Raw genomic sequence first — 17570 nt, 5'->3', positions numbered from 1 at the left:
CCCCACGTTGCCAAATATGCAATCTTGGATAGGCCTTGGCTCATAACTACAAAGATTGATCATGGAAAGAAGGTTTTGACACAACTTATAGGTGCCAAGAAAGTTATTAAAGTGGTCATACATAGACATTACAACATAGAAAATGATGTGCATATTCACAACATGCATGAGCTTTGCTTTGATTGAGTGCAAATGTTTATTACCATGGACTAGAGATGTCAGGTTCACAGCATGCTTGCTAGGACCAGAGTCCAAGAAATAGAGCATGAAGCGTGGCACTTCATAAGTAAGGTATTGCATCCATGCTAAGATTCTCTTTCTTCTACTCTACAACTAACCAAACTTTGCTATTGCTAAACCTCAACAAGCAACAAAGTTCCTACCTATACATGCGAATTCAAGCATCATTTGGTCTTCTAATCTCATCAATTTCAAGACCAAACGCTTTACCATAGTTCTTAGGTACACCCACACCAAGGACCCCTTTTTTAATCACTTCCTATGTTAACAACTAAACACATAAGCAAATCCCTACTAGTTTCTCCCACACCCTTCTTTTGCTTAAACACCTTCACTAGCAAGTCCATTACTCTACTTATTTCCTCTTTAACCAACCCCTTCACCATCTTGTACTCTCCTATGTATTTCCTCTTTAACCAACCCCTTCAAAGCCTTGTACCCACCTCCATATTCCTAACAAAGCACTATTAACATCCCTACATAAGGTTGCACAAAAAGATAGTTCCCTATAAGGCAACTCCTAGGCAAACTAGGGATGACAAGAAGATGAAGATAAAACTCTAGGCAACTAGTGGAGGGAGAAAGAGAAGGGAGTGCAAACAAATAAGGTAAGCAAGGGTACTATGGAAAGAGAGCAAAAAGCAAGTAGCATCCGATTGAATGAAGAGAATCACGTCTCTCAAATCTTTAGCTTGATTTGGGCCATATCATCAAGCAAACTACCTCAATGGGATTCAATATATCCATGAAGAATCACATGCAACATTAAGTTGTTATGATGCAACTCATAAATGGGAGTGAATAAAGAGCAAGGCAAGGTTTCACTTGAAGACATTCTCCTTTTCGAGCCTAGAAATTCAACATTCTCTTCACCATGTTATGAATCGTGATACTTGCGGATCTGCACTGTCATATTCTAAAGTGAACTACAAGTGAACTCACAGTGAACGAGGGAAGGGTTAAGTGAACTAAGATGAAAATTATCTGACAAAAAAATGAACTAGGAGTGAACTAGAGGAATAAACTTGAGGTGAACTAGGAGTGAATAAGTGCAAACTAGGAACAAGGGTTATGTGAACTAAGGGTAAACTAAAATGAAAATTATCTGACAAAAAAATAAACTAGGAATGAACTAGAGGTGAACTAGGGGATTGGAAGATTAGTTTCTTAGCAGAATAAAGTTTTTTTTGGTGATTCTAAGTTCTTGCTAGAAAGTATAGCATAGTGGTTGGACATTTCACTTCCCTCTTTTGAACTTTCTCAAAATTTTTCCAAGTCCGAAACCCAACCCCCTTTCCCCTAGTTCACTCGCAAGATCGCTTCCCCTAGTTCACTCTGAGTTCACTTCTGACAACAAATCAACGATCCAAAATCGCCGCAATTGTAATGTCTCTTTCCAACCATAGATCCCTCTTGAAACATGGTATGTCACATAGTCATAAGGCAACCAGGTTACTTTTTGCCGGGTGCCCTTTACCCAAAGAATGCATTGCTTTTTGCAAGCTGTCAAAAATCAAACCTATACGTGTGAGGAAAGGGCCTCGCCACTATCAGATCTATCCTGTTTTTGTTTTCAAAACCTCTACTATATGCCAGTTTTACAACTGAAATATATGAAAAATCAATGGGCTCCTTCAAAACTCAGCCAGTTTTTCTTAATATTGGCCGGTAAAAATACACTAGAATGGGGAGTGCTTTCAGGGCACAGGGAGACATCGCTACAAGAATGTGTCCTTGAGATGGCAGAGTCCCGACCCAAATACCCAATTGGCTACCGTGAGCTGGCGTGCTACAATCATTACTTAATAGAATTCTCTTTTCTGGAAAAAAAAAATGCACACAGTTTTCCAGATCTTTTGAAATTGAAAAAAATGATTTGTACAGGTAAATATGAGAATCTTACAAGTGCAGTAGATGGCTTGCGAGTTTTTTGTGAACAGTGCTGTGAACCCAGCCTAAGAATTGTAAAGCAAGCTAGCTGGGTTAGTAACTGAAAGTGGACAGTTTTTGAAGTCCACAAGAGTGAAAGAAAAAATGATTTGTTGGTTTAGCCTTAAACAAGTTTAGCTCCTTATCACTTTGGCCTCCTGTACACCCACATGTAGTGTCTACGGTTTCCATGATATCACAAAGCAATCAAAGGTTGAATCTGGTTTTAAAAACAAATTAGGACAAATCAGCATGATTATTGCTGTTACGTTGCTCTCAGTCTAAAGAACCATCCTCCGATTAATCACTTCAATTTGACCGAGTCCAAGGAAGGCCTAAAGATTGATAATCCACTTGATACAAGTTCATGTACTTGATAAATCTGCACCGACATTAGAGATATTAATGCCAGCCCCAGCAAGATGACATTCTTGCAAGTCGAAAAAAGCTTCCTCTTGCCATGACAACTCCTTTGACAACTGTAAAATGTTTTCTTGTTGTAACTTTGCCTGAATCAAAGAGTTCAGAAGTCAAGTCCCTCCACAAACATTCCGTGAACTGCAAAGTTATGAGTAACCCCCAAATATAAAACCTGGATAATCACATGGCATGATAACATTACTTGCAATAAGAAATGCAATAGCTGAAAAGAGAAAAAACAGTGTAAAATATCTGGCAATGCACACATTCACACTGCAGATGTGCATATTGTTAGAATTGTGCATCTCAGTGTTATGGGACTTTGCCTCTTTTCCGTAGGTCGTGGAGCTGTCGGCCAGCTCAATGAGCAGTTGGCCAGCTCCAACACTACACTATAAAAGGGGCTTCTCATATTCACTTGCCAGTCAACCATTCCAAGCACAGTGCAACACTTCTTTTGCTGGCTATTGCCATGGTAAAGCTTCATGCTATTATAAAAGGTGATCTTGTCCACAAGCTCTCTCTCCTTTGCTCCCTCTTCTCTCTCTTGTTTTGTCTATGCTTCCGCCTCGGCATACTACAACATGGTATCAATCACTTAGGTACCTGGCTGCCTTCTAAATTGTGAGTTTGATCCTTCCCCCCTTGCTGCGTTTCCTGGATTTCACAACAGTGGCTGCGTTTTCTAGAGTTCAAACCTTTGGCTGCATTTTCTGGAGATCACAAGAGTGGCTGTGTTTCCTCCTCATAGCTGCGTTTTATTTCTCCACGAGGCTTCTCACATCTGCGTTTTCCTCTTCAGGCTGCCCTGCTCCAATGCTTGGTTTCCAAGCATCTATTGCAAGCTTCTGTTGGCTGCGTTTTTTGCTTCTACAAGCATTCATAGCAGTTGTGTGAGATCTGTTGGCTGTTTTAACAGCGTGGACTGCAGTGGAAGGTGTTTCTTCGCATGTGGTGTATCTTGACAAGCTGCCACGACATCTCTGCTTCTTCCCCGGCTTTCCCTTCCTCCGGTTGGGTGTTTCTTCCGGTGAGTTTTGGTGGACTGTTTTGCTGCTGTCCAGCCTCAGATTTGAGAGGGGGCTGATTGGTCCTGGTGCTTCGCTTCATTAGGAGTCTTGGAGTGCTGAGATTTGTGTACTTTGTTGCTGTGGATAGGGCTCCCCCTGTGCGAACAAGGATGACAAGTTGGACGAAACCAACTATGCCCATTGGAAGCTGATAATGCGGATCTGGTTCATCCACAAGGGTTTATGAGAGACTGTTCAAGGCATTAAGAAGAAGCCCAAGAGTCCTCAAAACTGGAGGAGATGGACCCAAGATCAAGAGGACGAATTCCTTGCGGAATTACAAGACTGGGAGAATCGTGATTCAAAGGTGCATTCAGTGCTTGTGTGGACCATTACAAAGGAGGTCTCACCAACAATGCAAACTCTTACCACTGCTCATCAAGTATGGTCCAAATTGGAAGATCTCTTTGCTCGAGATTCATCGATGCGGGCAGTTACTTTGCAGGGGCAACTCTACGGTTTGTTATTTCTTGCTGGCAATTCTATGCAATCATTTCTCATGAAGGCCAAAGTTATCCATGACCAATTACTGGCAATGGGTGTTGCTTTGTCCTCTACTCAGTTGGTTGAACTTACCCTGCACTAAGCTTCCCCCGAAGTATGACGTGGTTTCTCGATCTCTGCCGTGCCAAGTCACAACCACTCAACTAGATTTTGATAACCTTAGATCCCTACTCTTGGAGGAAGAGTCCATCCTCGTTTCGTAACGTAAGATAAAGGTGTCTCTTAACAGTTCTGATCAAGCACTTCAGTTCAGAAGAAAGGTCGGAGTCATTGCTTCTCATGTGGGAAGAGAGGAAATTTGTCCAAGAAGAAGGACAAGACCAAGGGCAAGTCTTCATCTTAGAAGAAGGGCAAAGACACGACACACGACAGTGATACAGATTCTAGTAACACATCTGGGACTCCCAGGGCACTTCCGGCTCGGAAGGACCAAGATGGTGTACTTCTCTGGTATACATGTAGTTTCCCCCATGTGCTTCCAGCCAGGGGAGGCTTGTGGGCGGGAGAAGGGGGTGGTAACACCTTCATTTATTGGTGCATGGGAACCGTGAGTCGGAGTTTCAAGCATTAAAAATCTGGCAAGACATGGTCATCTTTGGTGTAGCAGAGATTATGGACAAGATCTGTTCCGAGTTCATTGTTCGAGGCTTTTGGGACGTGATGTGTTCACAGTCCACTATTGGGGATTATGGGCACAGTGTGCCCAACAACTCATGATCTTATTCTTGGAGCTCACTGCACTTCGGAGCCAAGCAAAGTTTCTTGCTGTTCGTGGTGGCATTTTGTTTTGAGGAAACACGTTGGCGTGTGCTCTCTCCGAGGTGATTCCGGTATCTGCAGTACTAGAGGGTCCATGGTTGCATCTTCATCAACTTATCTTCTTCAAAATCTTGCACACTATGAGCTGTAGAGAGGCTATTAGAATTGTGTATCTCAGTGTTATGTGGCTCTGCCTATTTTATGGGCTTTTATGCTTTTTATCTCTTTCTGTAGGTCGTGGAGCTGTTGGCTAGCTCTATGAGGCTTGAGCAGTTGGCCAACTCCCACACTGCACTATAAAAGGGGCTTCTCATATTCACTTGTTACAGTGCAACACTTCTCTTGCTGGCTATTGCCAGTGTAAAGCTTCATGCTATTATAAAAGGTGATCTTGTCCAGAAGATCTCTCTCCTTTTCTCCCTCTTCTCTCTCTTGTTTTGTCTATGCTTCCACCTGTGCATACTCCAACACGTGTGTGTGCCTGGATTCACACTGCAGACGTGCATGTGTGTGTGCATGAGAGAGAGAGAGAGAGAGAGAGAGAGAGTTTATTAAAGTCTAATAAAGGCTTGAAGGGTCTATGAGACCAAAATGATGTTACATATGATCCACGTGTAGACTGAATGTCATAACACAAAAAAGAAAAGGACAAAGCCCTACATATCTCCCTGTGTGTACAGTGTGATAATAGACATGGAGAGCTCAGATGTCCCATGGCACAGTAGAGCACCGAGAGAGAGAGAGATTTATTCACGTCTACAGCAGGCCCAAATGGCTTATGAGAACAAAAAAGTAGACTGTGTTTATAGTCTGTTAGAAAATATTTTTTTAAAACATCCCTAAATGCTATTGCAACAAATAATAATAAATTGAACGACTTGCCAAAAAAACCTTGTGATCTACAAGTGGGTTTAAGAAATATGCTCCTCTGTCAAGACTGCAGCTTGCAAGCTCATTTCAAAACGAGTTTTAAAACAATCCTAGCTGCAAGTTCATTCCGTGTGTCGAAGGTTACAAAGCTGGTGAAGAAATCTCATCTTTTGAGGGCCTAGAGGGTGAACCCTCCTGATCCATGCAGTTGCTTACCTAGCCTTGCCGAAACATGCCATTCCGGACTTGCTGAAGAGCCACAAATGCAACTTCTTGTCTGGGCGCTAGCACGTTCATCCAGATCGTCACTCCGTTGTCACATCAGAGAGCCCCATAGCTATGGCGTGTGGAGGGGTAATCGCCTCAAGCCGTGCCTTGCGCTCAGAGCCACTTGGCTCCTCTTCCCCTTTGGTGGCCACTGGCTTGGCCAGAAGGGTGAACTTGTTTAGGTTAGTTTCCCACTCCTTAGTATATGTCTCATGTGAACCTATGGCCTCGACGTAGTGAAGCCAATGGAAGTCCATTTCCATAGGGAGAACATACCTCTTAGCCTTTTTGCATGGTTTCCTTTTTTGTGGTCTAGTGCCAACAAGTTGATCCTTTGCTAGAGGAATCTTCACTGGATGAGTCACTGCCTATCCTTGGTTCGAAGTCACTGTTAGCTTCCAAAAGGGATGCCACAGTTAACATGAACAAGGAGGTGATCTCCGTTCTATCCAATCTCGCTAATCTTGTTCCAAGCTTCTCCGAAAGGGTGTACATAGTTGCGAGGACATGAATCCAATCCTCAGAGTCATTAGGCTCCAAGAGCGCCTCATACTCTATGTCCTCATCTTCACTATCCAACAACTCGTTGCAAGATCTGTAGATGTTGATTGAAGTGATCCAAGCCAACTTTGAAAATCCTTAGACCATTGGGTGAGTCTCCCCTTATTTCAAATCTATGTTTAAGGTATGTTCGCCTTTGTGTATGTAAATGTGATTAGTTTCCTAATCATGAACCAGCCTTGTATCTCTCATGTGGGACCTTTTGAGGATCAGGGTATAAGATCCTCTTCTCTTAAGGTCCATCACCACAAATGAGTGGTGGAAGCTCAACTTGAAGGTCTTGATTTTGACATTTTCAAGAATGCCCATTGGTTTAGCCGTGTTCCCGTTGGCCAGCTTTACCACGAGACTGGTGCCTCCAAGTGGTTGACTTCCCCAAGTCTCCAAGCAACTCTTAGTGATTTATGCTCACACAACACTAACATCCAAGCTTACCGTAACCCGCATTCCTTCATACATAACAAGTAGCACGATGTTTATTTCCTCACTTTCAAAATAGTGTCCCAGCTTGTTCATGGATACTTCACGCAATCCTTGCTTCGTTTTGGGCTCACAAGGAGAGCGTTCCATTGGGCATGGTTCATCCTCAAGTTCTTCAACATAGACTCTTAAATTCCCATTCAACAAATTGGATAAGTCCTCCAAAGTTGATCATTTCCTTGCAAAAGAGAACTTATCAACACTCGGATTTTCGAGGACAAGAAGGTTGTCATCATTTGGCCACCCAAATAGTGACACTGAAATGACCTTTGTGCTTTGAGCCTTAGATCTCTGAATTTGAGCCCTTGTGCTCTGGACTAGCTCTTGTGATGGCTAGACTCATGTCCTGAGCCTGAAGCCTGGACACAATATTCTCATGGAATATTCCGATGGACTTCGGAACTCATTGTCCATGCCTGGAATGGTTACTAGATACAAGTTGCATGAATGGGAGATTGTCCATTGCAAGATGTGCATTGCATCACATGTTTGTGTGCTTGGCAAATGTGTTTGCGTGAAACTGTTTGGTTTGCCTACTTCGCATGTGTGGTCGGGGATGCCCACTCGTGAACCATGCACGTGAACTTGTTTGCTAACATTGCTTGTGGTCATGTGAACATGTGGTAAGTATGACTCTACACTTGTTTTTACATAAAAGTTTTGTTATGTTATAAAATGACTTTGCACGTTCGGAGGAATCTTCATTAATGAGGCTGGACATTTTACAAAGTGGCTGGCCAAAGGTTGGAAGGGTGCCCTTTTTATTTTATTGAAGGTGGACTTGTGTGCTCCCATGGGCACTCAATAGCCAAAGGGGTGAGGCCATGCATGTGGCTGGCCCCACACGTGACTTCAGGTAGGTACCAGAGGGCCCCATCGAGCAAGAAACTCCTGCCATACTCTACTCAGATGCTGTCCATACTCCTGCGCTGATTCTCTACTACTACAAAGTGCTCCCGTCCGTTGGGTTGCACTTGTGTGAGACCAACAATTTTCTTCCATTCATTTGTGCTGCTGTTTGGTGATGCCGGGGGGGAAGAGAGAACCCTGGTGATCTTTTGATTGGGGGCTCCTGCTCTGCTAACCCGCCTTCTCACACTTCCAAACTGAACCCTTCTATCCCCACCTATTGTCCACTACTCAGTGACTCCTAAAAGCCATTCTGCTGCTTTGGAACAGATCGACTATAGTACATCAGATCATACCTTCTCAAAACTACGAGGCATTCGGTCCCAACAAACAACCGGAACTCGAGAGAGTTCATCTTAGTTAATAAGGCAAGGTTCCGTCAAGTCTACCAACAAAGAGTCTTGGGAAGGAATGAGCCAAATGAGCTCGGACATGGCTTATGCCTATGGCTGAACACCCGGAAACGGGGTGCGCCTTGGTCCGTTGCCCCGTCTTCTCAACCAGTAAACTTCGGGAAGAAAGCGTTTACTTCTCCAATCTTTGGATGAAGCTTTAGTGCAGACGCTAGAGAGCAAGACCATCTAGGTTTGCTCCACGAGGGACTACACCAGCAGTGTCTGATGCCACTCTTTCTTGACAGCAGAAATGTACGTGATCTTGAGTTAGGATTGCCCCCAACTTGTCTCGTCCAAGCAGCCCCAAAGGTGAATGCTTAGCTCAATCCTAAGCTATGCTGAAACTAATTTCTTTACAATCTCTATTTGCACGCAGTGCTGCCACCACGGGTTACCAAGGTGGAGCAGAGCTGGGGCATGGTCTGAGAAGCTGGTGCTAGCAAGAATGCCCACCGTGCTGCTCCTATCACACAACAACTCCACATTAAGACATCTTGCCGGGAAAAGTTCGGGGCTCAAACGTGGCGGTCCAAACTGGAAAAATCCATACTTAGGGGGACTGACCAAACTCCGGAAAATGCCAAGCATCCTATCCCCTAAACATGAAAAGAAACTCCTCCCACATGGCACCCTCAGCCCAAGCAACTGCAGTGTTGGTGCTGCCACAAATGCAGTGCTTCGAAGCCTCTATCATGTTAAAGTCCCCTCCCATGCACCAATGATATCCATGGCGGAGGCCCTGTCGTAACTGTATCCAGAAATCGGTCCTGTCTCGGATCCCGTTGGAGTCATAGCTGCTGAGGACACCCACCCACGGTCCTCCCCAAGAGAGAGCACAACCCACTGGGCTCCTCCAGAAATGGTGGTGCCGAAGTCTACCACCTGAGTGAAGAGCTGGCTGCTGATGGAGATGCAGACACCACCTTGGTTCCCTTGGGGGCCAGAAGCAAGTGACTAGAAGGTGTGGCTGTGGCCCAAGAGAAGCTGCACTGTCCTTCAAATGATGCTCTTGATAATGAGAACGTCCAGCTCCCCCCCCCCCCCCCCCCCCCCCCCCATGAGGACTCGCTGAAGTTCCTCACGCACTACCATCGCTGAACATTCCATAAGACGATCTGCATGGCTACGTGGGAAGAGGCTGCATGCTCTTGAGGGACTCAAATAATCACAATCTGTCCGAGGCCTCAACCACCCGAGGTGAGTGTGGATGCGGGATGACATGAAGGTCCACTTGCAGCTCCCTTGCAATGGGCCTCCCTGAGGTGGATCAAGTCAACAAGTTAAGCAAGAGGGGATGTCAAGTGCATCCCGCACTTGGATGCCAAGTGAACATGCTGTACAAACAAGTGCAAGGACCCGAGGCCAGACACTCTGCATTTTGTGAGCCCTGGTCGAAAGATGAGTCACCAATTTACCACCAAGGGTAGTCAAGTCACATTGTGCAAGACCCTCACAATCTTGGCATGCTAAGCACAACATAGTTCATGCAACTCACTTGCAATACATAATGATGTACAGGGTGTCCAGGCACTTATCAAACATTTGTCGGGCGCACTAGCTGGGTGTCAAACGCTCCGTGGAGTTACTAGCACCAGCCAAATTCATGCCTGGAGCCAAGGGGTTTCACTAAATGCCAAGGTAGGGGCTGTGGGCAGCCCATTTGGATGCCCAAGTACCTAGCAAATGGTACAAGGCCTGGCCACCCAGATGGGAAGCCAATGGCCATCACATGAGTTCCAGGGAATGGTCAATTCCACGATCAGGTCGGACTGGTCTGACCAACAGGTTGACCAGCCGCAGACTAGCCCCCTTGACCCCTATAAAAGGGCAGATCAGGCTCTATGATTCCCCATCTCAAGTCAGCATTGAAGTATGCTTCTAGCAGCCATGGGCAGCAGTAAGAGGGAAAAGGCAAGAGTTGTCTTTGATCAAATACAAGCAGCTCCCAAGGCAGTCAAGCGAGTTCAGGCTGGCATCTTCCTGAAGGGAGAAACACACCAGTCCCAGGCAGAATTCAACCCATTCATACTCATTCACTTGCAGCAATAAAGCAAATACATCATCCATGGTGGGGGCCCTTCAGTGGGTAATTGATAATCTGGTGCACTGTGTAGTATTCCCAGTATCTCTTTCCTCTCTTCTTTTCTTCATGAAAGTGAATAAGTGTTATATCTGCCAATTAACAAGAAGGTCCAAAGTCTTCGTGCATGTAACACAAAAGAAGAGTGTTACCTTCCAGCTTCTACCAGGGTCTAGAACTACCACACGACCTTCTCAACATCGACACAATGCACAACAAGAGTTTCATCATTCTAGGCTCCCATCGAGGCAAGGACATCCAATGACTCATCAAAACACATGAGCGTTTTTTAAGCCAAGTTTCACTCCAAACAGTTGGGTGTGAACTTTGACATGCTCATAACATTCTACGATGTAGAGGAGCTGTGGCCACATTAAAACGTTTGGGCTAGCCAGATTGGGTAACCATGTGTAGTACTAGACAACCTATAGGCCAGGCATAGGATTAGCTTCAGCCATTTAGCCATGATGAGCATGGTGCACACTGCACGTAGCCAAGAGGGTTCCACATCCTGGGACAGATTAAATGGACCAGCTAACTAGCCATGTATCCATGATGAGCATGGTGCATCTAGACAAGAGGGCCCCACAGCCTGGGACAAATTGAATGGACTAGCTAACCAGCTACTTTGAATGCTAGCTAGCCAGCTAGCATTCAAACTAACTAGTGTTCCAAAAGAATATTTGATGGAATGTATAAAAGGGGTTTAGCAATTAATTCCTATGTACACGGAAGAATGGAAAGCAAAGGAGGAAAGTACCACGGAATAGTTGGAACACAAGCTAATACAAGGGATTAAGCTTAAAATGCACTTACACCCAGTTGCATCCACTGTATCAGCTGCTTGAATTTTCTTTCCCTGCCATCAATCGAATCAACTCTTCTTTCAATAAGAATCAGCTTCTCTTTAGTTTGTTCCAGAGCCTCAGAAAGGTCCCTGCACTTGGCTGAAAGCTCCCCACATCTAGAGCAACACGCTCTGCTGTCTTGTGTTTTGTGCCAATACTTGTACCCACAGCTATTATTTGCTAAGGGCTTGTTTGACATAAAAGCTGTATCTTCCCTTTTAACTACACCAGATGCGTCGCCTTTGACATGCTGAACTTCCTGCAAGCAAATTGTGCTGTGTGGTAGATCTCGATCTGTGATTGTCTTGTGAGTATTAATTTCGGAAGTTGCCATACCAAAGCCTCCAAAGGGAGCATTTTCAATGGAAGAAACAGTGGGGTCATTCACCACTTCAACAGCGGTGGCATCATTTTCCAGATAGACTCTCTCTGGCAAGGGTGACAAAGTCTCTGAGCTAGAAGCTCCAGACCTGGATGACACTAACTGGCCAATTGGGCTGCAAGGATACAGCTGGTATATAAGTTCAAAACTGGTCGGTGGGAAACTTCCGGGATTAGGATGTTCACGAGCCTGCTCAGGAAGAGAGCATTTGATTTCCAACGATGAAGCAAGCAGCTGTGCAAAAGGAATCTCTGGTGATGAGGGTGTTGTGAGATGTGCGAGTTCTGGTGGCGGGGTAAATGGAGCTGTTGAGAGAGGCGTGGTAGGTGCGGTAGTTAAAGTGGAGTAAATTGGAGGAGTCACTAGTGTATTATCGAGCATGAATGAGCCTACAGCAGCATCAGCCGCGATGGCATCGATATGTAACCCTGATTGACTACTAAGCCTTCCTGATTTCACAGGAAAAAGATTGAGCAAGGTTGCGGAGGATGGATGAGAAGAAGCACTTTCTGTGTTCTCACAAAATGAGACAGGAGACGATGGAGGGGCACACATCACTGGGGGTAAAACAGCTGCTTGATTGAGAACATCCAGTGTTAGGCTTTCATTTTCAACATGCTTTTGTACTGACATCGGTCTAGTTAGCAGTTGTCTTGCCGTGCTTTGGTACTTCTCTCGTCTTCGTGGTGCAAAACATTTGAATCCACCCCAGCAATTTCTCCATCCTCTCTATGAGAAAAAAGGAACAAAGAAAAAAGAGAATCATATTAAGCCATGTTATACCAAACAAATTCTGTATAAGCATTATACAAACTATCCTTAATTAAGTCTCACATTCATTCTATGAAATCTAAGCTTGATGCGAAAGATAATTTACTTTTGACAAATATGGCTTAGTTGTAGAGAATGCATCTTGTGGCTCCGTACTCTTGTGCTTTGCCCAGCTTGTCTCATCTAGTGCCCTCTACTTACTACTGTCCCCACGTACTTTCCTCATTTCATGCCTGCCATCGACGACCTCTGCCTTTACTACCCTCACATTTTGTGTCTTGATCTCTTCTGCCTGCTCTTTCAAAGCCTGACCTATAGTCACACACTTCTCATGTCCTTGCATATCCTGAGAGATCAGGGTGAGGATGTACCACACAGTCACTTCACCAGAAGCGACTACAGCAACTACAACCACAGGGTGCCCTCTTCATGACCAGCTGCCTCTAGGTACCCACACATAACCATAACTGCATGCAGGAGATTGAAAATCAAGTCTGAATAGAAACTACAAATTTTCTTCATTAATATATTTTTTGGGCCCCATTAGGTGGCCAGGACCAGAGAGAGTCAGACATCACAACTGAGCCCACGACCCTCTGGCACCACGCACCTGGGGAGTCACTAGACAGAGGGCGCAGTGACTCGAGAAAGCCAGATGCCCCCATCTTCGGAGATCTAAATCCTCCACCCACCAGTCGCAGATCCAAGACATTTTCCAATGTGGAGGACCGGGTGGGCCTCCTCAACATTTATGCCCCTAACTCCATGGCAGGTCGAGTGGACTTCTGAAGCATGATTCAACAGGACCTCCCTCAGGCTGATTTTTAGTGTATGGGGGGCAGACCACGGAGGATAGACTAGGTGCAGAGGAGGTTGTCTTCATCATCAGGGGACAAGACCCCTTTCATCTCCCGGAGTTTGGGCATAGCACGGGGAGTTAGAGATTTTCCAGATCTGACAGGAGGAGTGCAGTCCCGTTTGGATCATTTCTATGTTGATGAGTGGGCCTGTGGACTAGGCGGTTTAGTGGGTATTTTAGCCAGCACTTCCTTTTCAGACCATTCACCCGCCATCCTCTCTCTAGAGGACTCCTGGCAACAGGATAGTCAACAGAACCTCCGCATACCCGAGAGCTTGATCCAGGACTCAGAGATCTGCAGGATGATTGAGGAGTTATGGGAGAGCTTGGTATTCCATGAAGGCACAGCGGAGTGGCGACTCAAGATACCGAGCTCCGCGAGATTAGCAGCATTCTCCAAGGCCATTCTTCTCAGCCCAAACTCAAAGTTTAGAGGAGTCTCCGTCGAAGCCTAGCCTCACTTCAGCACCTGCAGGAGCACACACCAGACAACCCTTGGATTGAGGCTCAGATGGCCATAGCCCGCACTAAGATCAGTTCCATAGAGGAGAGGAGAGTGGAGGACAGATTCTGTGTCCGCCTGTCTTTCTGGACTCAGGTCGGTGACAGAGGCACAAGAGAGCCTCATCACCGTAGGGATGACATCCGGAGGCTTAGAGGATCAGACGGCACCATTATTTCCAACCCGCCCCAGGTTCGAACCATGGCCACTGGTTTCTTCAATTCCCTACTTACTGCAGAGCCCCACTCCCAAGTCCCCGCAGGTACAGGATGCGAGAGAAGGGATCTATCAACATACTCATGAGGTGGTCCCACCCGCTCGAGTTTCTTGATGACACTCGTCTCTTTGGCAGGCACTCCCAAAAGGCAAGTGCCCAGGTGAGGGTGGGCTTCCAATTCCTTTTTTTCTTCATCACTGGGAGCTCATGGAGGGCGCGCCGCTTCCGAGCGGCCTTCAATGAGATCATGATTTCCGAATCTATGCCAAAGAGATTGGCAGAGGGCTTGATTCACTTGATCCCCAAGGAGGAAGTGACAAGTTAGAGATTCACCCAGTGGTGGAGACCTATCACACTCTTAGAGACAACCTACAAAATCCTACAAGGGATGATGACAGTCATCCAAGGTCAGAAGTTGGAATCCTGTCATCAAGTTTAGCAGAAGGGGATGTCATGTGCATGCACATGGACATACTCATTCCCGGGCTAATCTTTGAAAGGCAGCAGATAAACATAAGACTTGGGGCATGAGCAGGGCACAGAAGAATCCCAGAAAGCATCCTCTGGATGCAAGAACAGGTCCGCAAGATACTCAAAGGGCTACAAGGGTCGTCGGCTACTTCTGGTTATTTTTGGTATCTTTCTCTCCTGGCCCACCGACAGCAAGTCAGCCAGTTAGAGATTCATCATGAGGCGCTCAGCCAAGAACCTTTTTCATCTAGTTCCTATCTTGGGATTGGATCATAGACTAGGACTTTTGGAGTCAAGACTACCTTTTGGACATGCCTAGGGCTGCCAAGAACATGTTCCTTTTTGTACTATATGAATATACCGAAATTACAGCTCTCTCTCTCTCCTCTTCATCTCTTCTTTGCGTTTTGCATCTATGGGTTTCTATGAAAGGTGTTTAGGGCCGAAAGAAGACACGGAGCTTCCACGCATGTTATAGACTCACGTGCATGGTTCACGAGAGGGTGTCCCCTACCCCTAAATTAGACACATATCTTGCACGCAATAAAACATTTCACACGAAAACAGTTCCAAGCATGCAAGTATGCCATGCAGAAGAATGTGTTGAACAATCTCCCTTTCATTTAGCTTGTAATAGGTGATCACTCCGAGCATAGACATTACATCCCCGGGCCAGCTAGAATACCGTATCAAGATATGGGCACGGACCAAAGTCCCCAACCTCTCTCACATCTGGCCTACTAGCCCTTGGTGTAGAAATCAATCCCCTACCATGAGGTGCCAGTTCACATGACCCTTGGCATAGACATAGGTTCCTTGCCGTGAAGGAACTTATGTCTATGCCAAGGGTCCATACTATGGAGCCTGTCCATAGTATGGACCCTTGGAATAGGTTCGGAAGCATACTATGGAGCCTATCCATAGGTTCGGAAGCATAGGGAATATCCAAATGGTGACATTTGAAAACTTACTTGCCTTTGCCACAAACCTTCTCCCATAGCTCATCCTACACGAATGGAAAAGAAAACATACTCCACAAATTGCCAAGGACTAACAGCACATCATTGCAGAGGCTGGTTGTTGAAGAGAGTTGATGAAGAAGATGCCAGACCCCATCACCAAGGATCAACTACACATCGTTGTGGAATTAGCCATGTCCATGCACATGGTATACATGCTAGCATAAGCCACTTTCATAAAGTGGTGTTGGCAAGGATAAGCTCAAAAGATAAGCCACGGTTTCTGGACCGTGTGAGCCTTTGACAAAAAATGATGTGCGTAACTTCACTGATAAGTGCATTTGGAGAAGTGCAGACGGATTGATATGTGCCCTTGCACCTGTCCTTGCCCAAAGACAGTTGCAACCCATAACATAGATCAACTCTTTAAACAAAACAAAACAAAACAAAAAAAAAACTGATAATGAGGAATATGGAGGGGAAAAAGTAACAGCATTACTCCTTTCAGCCAGGCTGAAGAGCACAACCCCCTGTAAGCTCATTTTGAAGTTTGGACAATGCTTCTGACACATCAACACATGGCGCTTCAACTCAGGTGACTAATTGATTTTGCCTTGCACAATCTTTTGTGAATGAAACGGTTAACTCCTTCGAACTGAATTTGTGCAAATTCTGACAGTACAAGCATCTCTCTATCTGCTCCTAATACTACACCGAGATTCAAACTATGATATGATGGCTAGGGTGTTTACAATGCAAGCCGTCTGCAGGTAGCCCCATGGATGCCTTGGGGCACGGTGGATCCCACAGCCATGACCTTTGATTTTCATGTACATACTTACCACATTTGGAATTAAGACTAAAGAACTTAATCTAAAAGAGACACAAGTGCAAGCACGCAGAGGCACGTGTGATGATACGAATGGGGGAAAAACGAACTGTATCAACGTGTGAAGGGAGGGGAAGGGCAACAAACTCTACTAACAGCTTCCTTTCTGGGTTTGTTTTGTTTTGTTTTTTTCGTGTGTGCAAGAAATGGGAGAGTTTTGTCAACTTGGCATACCAGGTCCTCGAAAGGATTTGCGAGAGTTGGATCGTTGTGATACAAGGCCGAAGAGCTATGGCTACGATCTCCCATAGCCGGCTTAGGAAAGCGCTGTGAAAAGAAATCTGTGTGTGCTTTTTTGTTGCTTTTCTTCGTCTAGCTGTTGTTGAAGTCGCTGCTGCAACTGCTGCGCCTGCGCCTGCGCCTGCTCCTGCGCCTCGTCGTTAAGACCTCGACAGATGATCACGGATGCGCTTGCCATTTCATGTCAATCTCTGAAGCCTTGACAGAAACACAGGGACGGGGGCGGGAGGCAGGCAACAACTACAGCGCATTCATGTCAAAAGCTGAACAGCTTGCCGTTTGTCCTGTATATTGCAAAAGATTATCTATAGTTCTATACTATTATGTGCAAGCCAGCCATTGCGAAGTGTCGAGATTGATCGCAACAATAAATGGCCGTGCTGGAGCTTAAGACCAAGACCACCACCTTGGGACTCGGGAGCCCCCAAAAACGGTTTTTCATTTTCATTATTTTATCTAGAAAACAAATCCTTCTTTTCACTAGATCGGGCCTTTCTTTACTAGCTTAAAACTTGATAGGGACCCTTTCTTGGCCTTTCCATCATCACCCCCAAAAGGGACTCCCATGACAAGTCCCATCTTGGCCCCCATGATCCCATCCCCATCACCCCTTGAAAGGGACTCTTGATGACCCTTACCCCTCCTTTGCTCGTGCTAGATGTGCCCATTCACATGCTTCCCCCCCAATTTTCATGGTACCTCATGTTGTTCTGCAACTTACTCCCCTCATAACATGGTTTTCAACTAACGGGGACAGTTTATGACAACTACCAGAGAGAAAAGTTTCGATTTAATATGCACAATCCGAGTGTCTAAATCCAAGAGAAAAACATCCATAAAAATTATGTAACATCATCAAAAATTTACATTGTGTTCATGGAGCATGAAGCAAGCATGGGGGACATTCTTTTGTGGGAGAAAGAAGCCTTCTTTCTATCATAATACGCT

At 45.5% G+C, this 17570-nt stretch overlaps 1 protein-coding gene across 4 annotated transcripts; it reads right to left on the bottom strand.

Moving 5' to 3' along the window:
* Nucleotides 1-2089: 2089 nt before the first annotated feature.
* On the bottom strand, nucleotides 2090-16978 carry LOC147628491 (uncharacterized). Of its 4 annotated transcripts, XM_086813654.1 has the most exons (4): nucleotides 13096-13455; nucleotides 12592-12952; nucleotides 11301-12443; nucleotides 2090-2678 (listed from the first exon to the last, which is right to left on the bottom strand). In XM_086813654.1, exons 3-4 carry the CDS (start codon nucleotides 12345-12347, stop codon nucleotides 2535-2537), a joined length of 1191 nt encoding a protein of 396 aa, XP_086669780.1. In that variant the 5' UTR covers nucleotides 12348-12443; nucleotides 12592-12952; nucleotides 13096-13455; the 3' UTR covers nucleotides 2090-2534. The 4 variants fall into 4 exon arrangements, with proteins under 4 accessions (XP_086669780.1, XP_086669777.1, XP_086669776.1 ...); XM_086813651.1 differs by lacking the exons at nucleotides 12592-12952; nucleotides 13096-13455 and adding an exon at nucleotides 16557-16978 and having other exon boundaries at nucleotides 2090-2551; XM_086813650.1 differs by lacking the exons at nucleotides 12592-12952; nucleotides 13096-13455 and adding an exon at nucleotides 16557-16976.
* Nucleotides 16979-17570: the final 592 nt, after the last annotated feature.

This window comes from Cibotium barometz, chromosome 19 (assembly GCF_041138505.1).
Source record: "Cibotium barometz isolate CiBa-2024 chromosome 19, ASM4113850v1, whole genome shotgun sequence".
Classification (NCBI taxonomy): Eukaryota; Viridiplantae; Streptophyta; class Polypodiopsida; order Cyatheales; family Cibotiaceae; genus Cibotium; species Cibotium barometz.
This window is presented reverse-complemented; position numbering and strand designations above follow the sequence as displayed.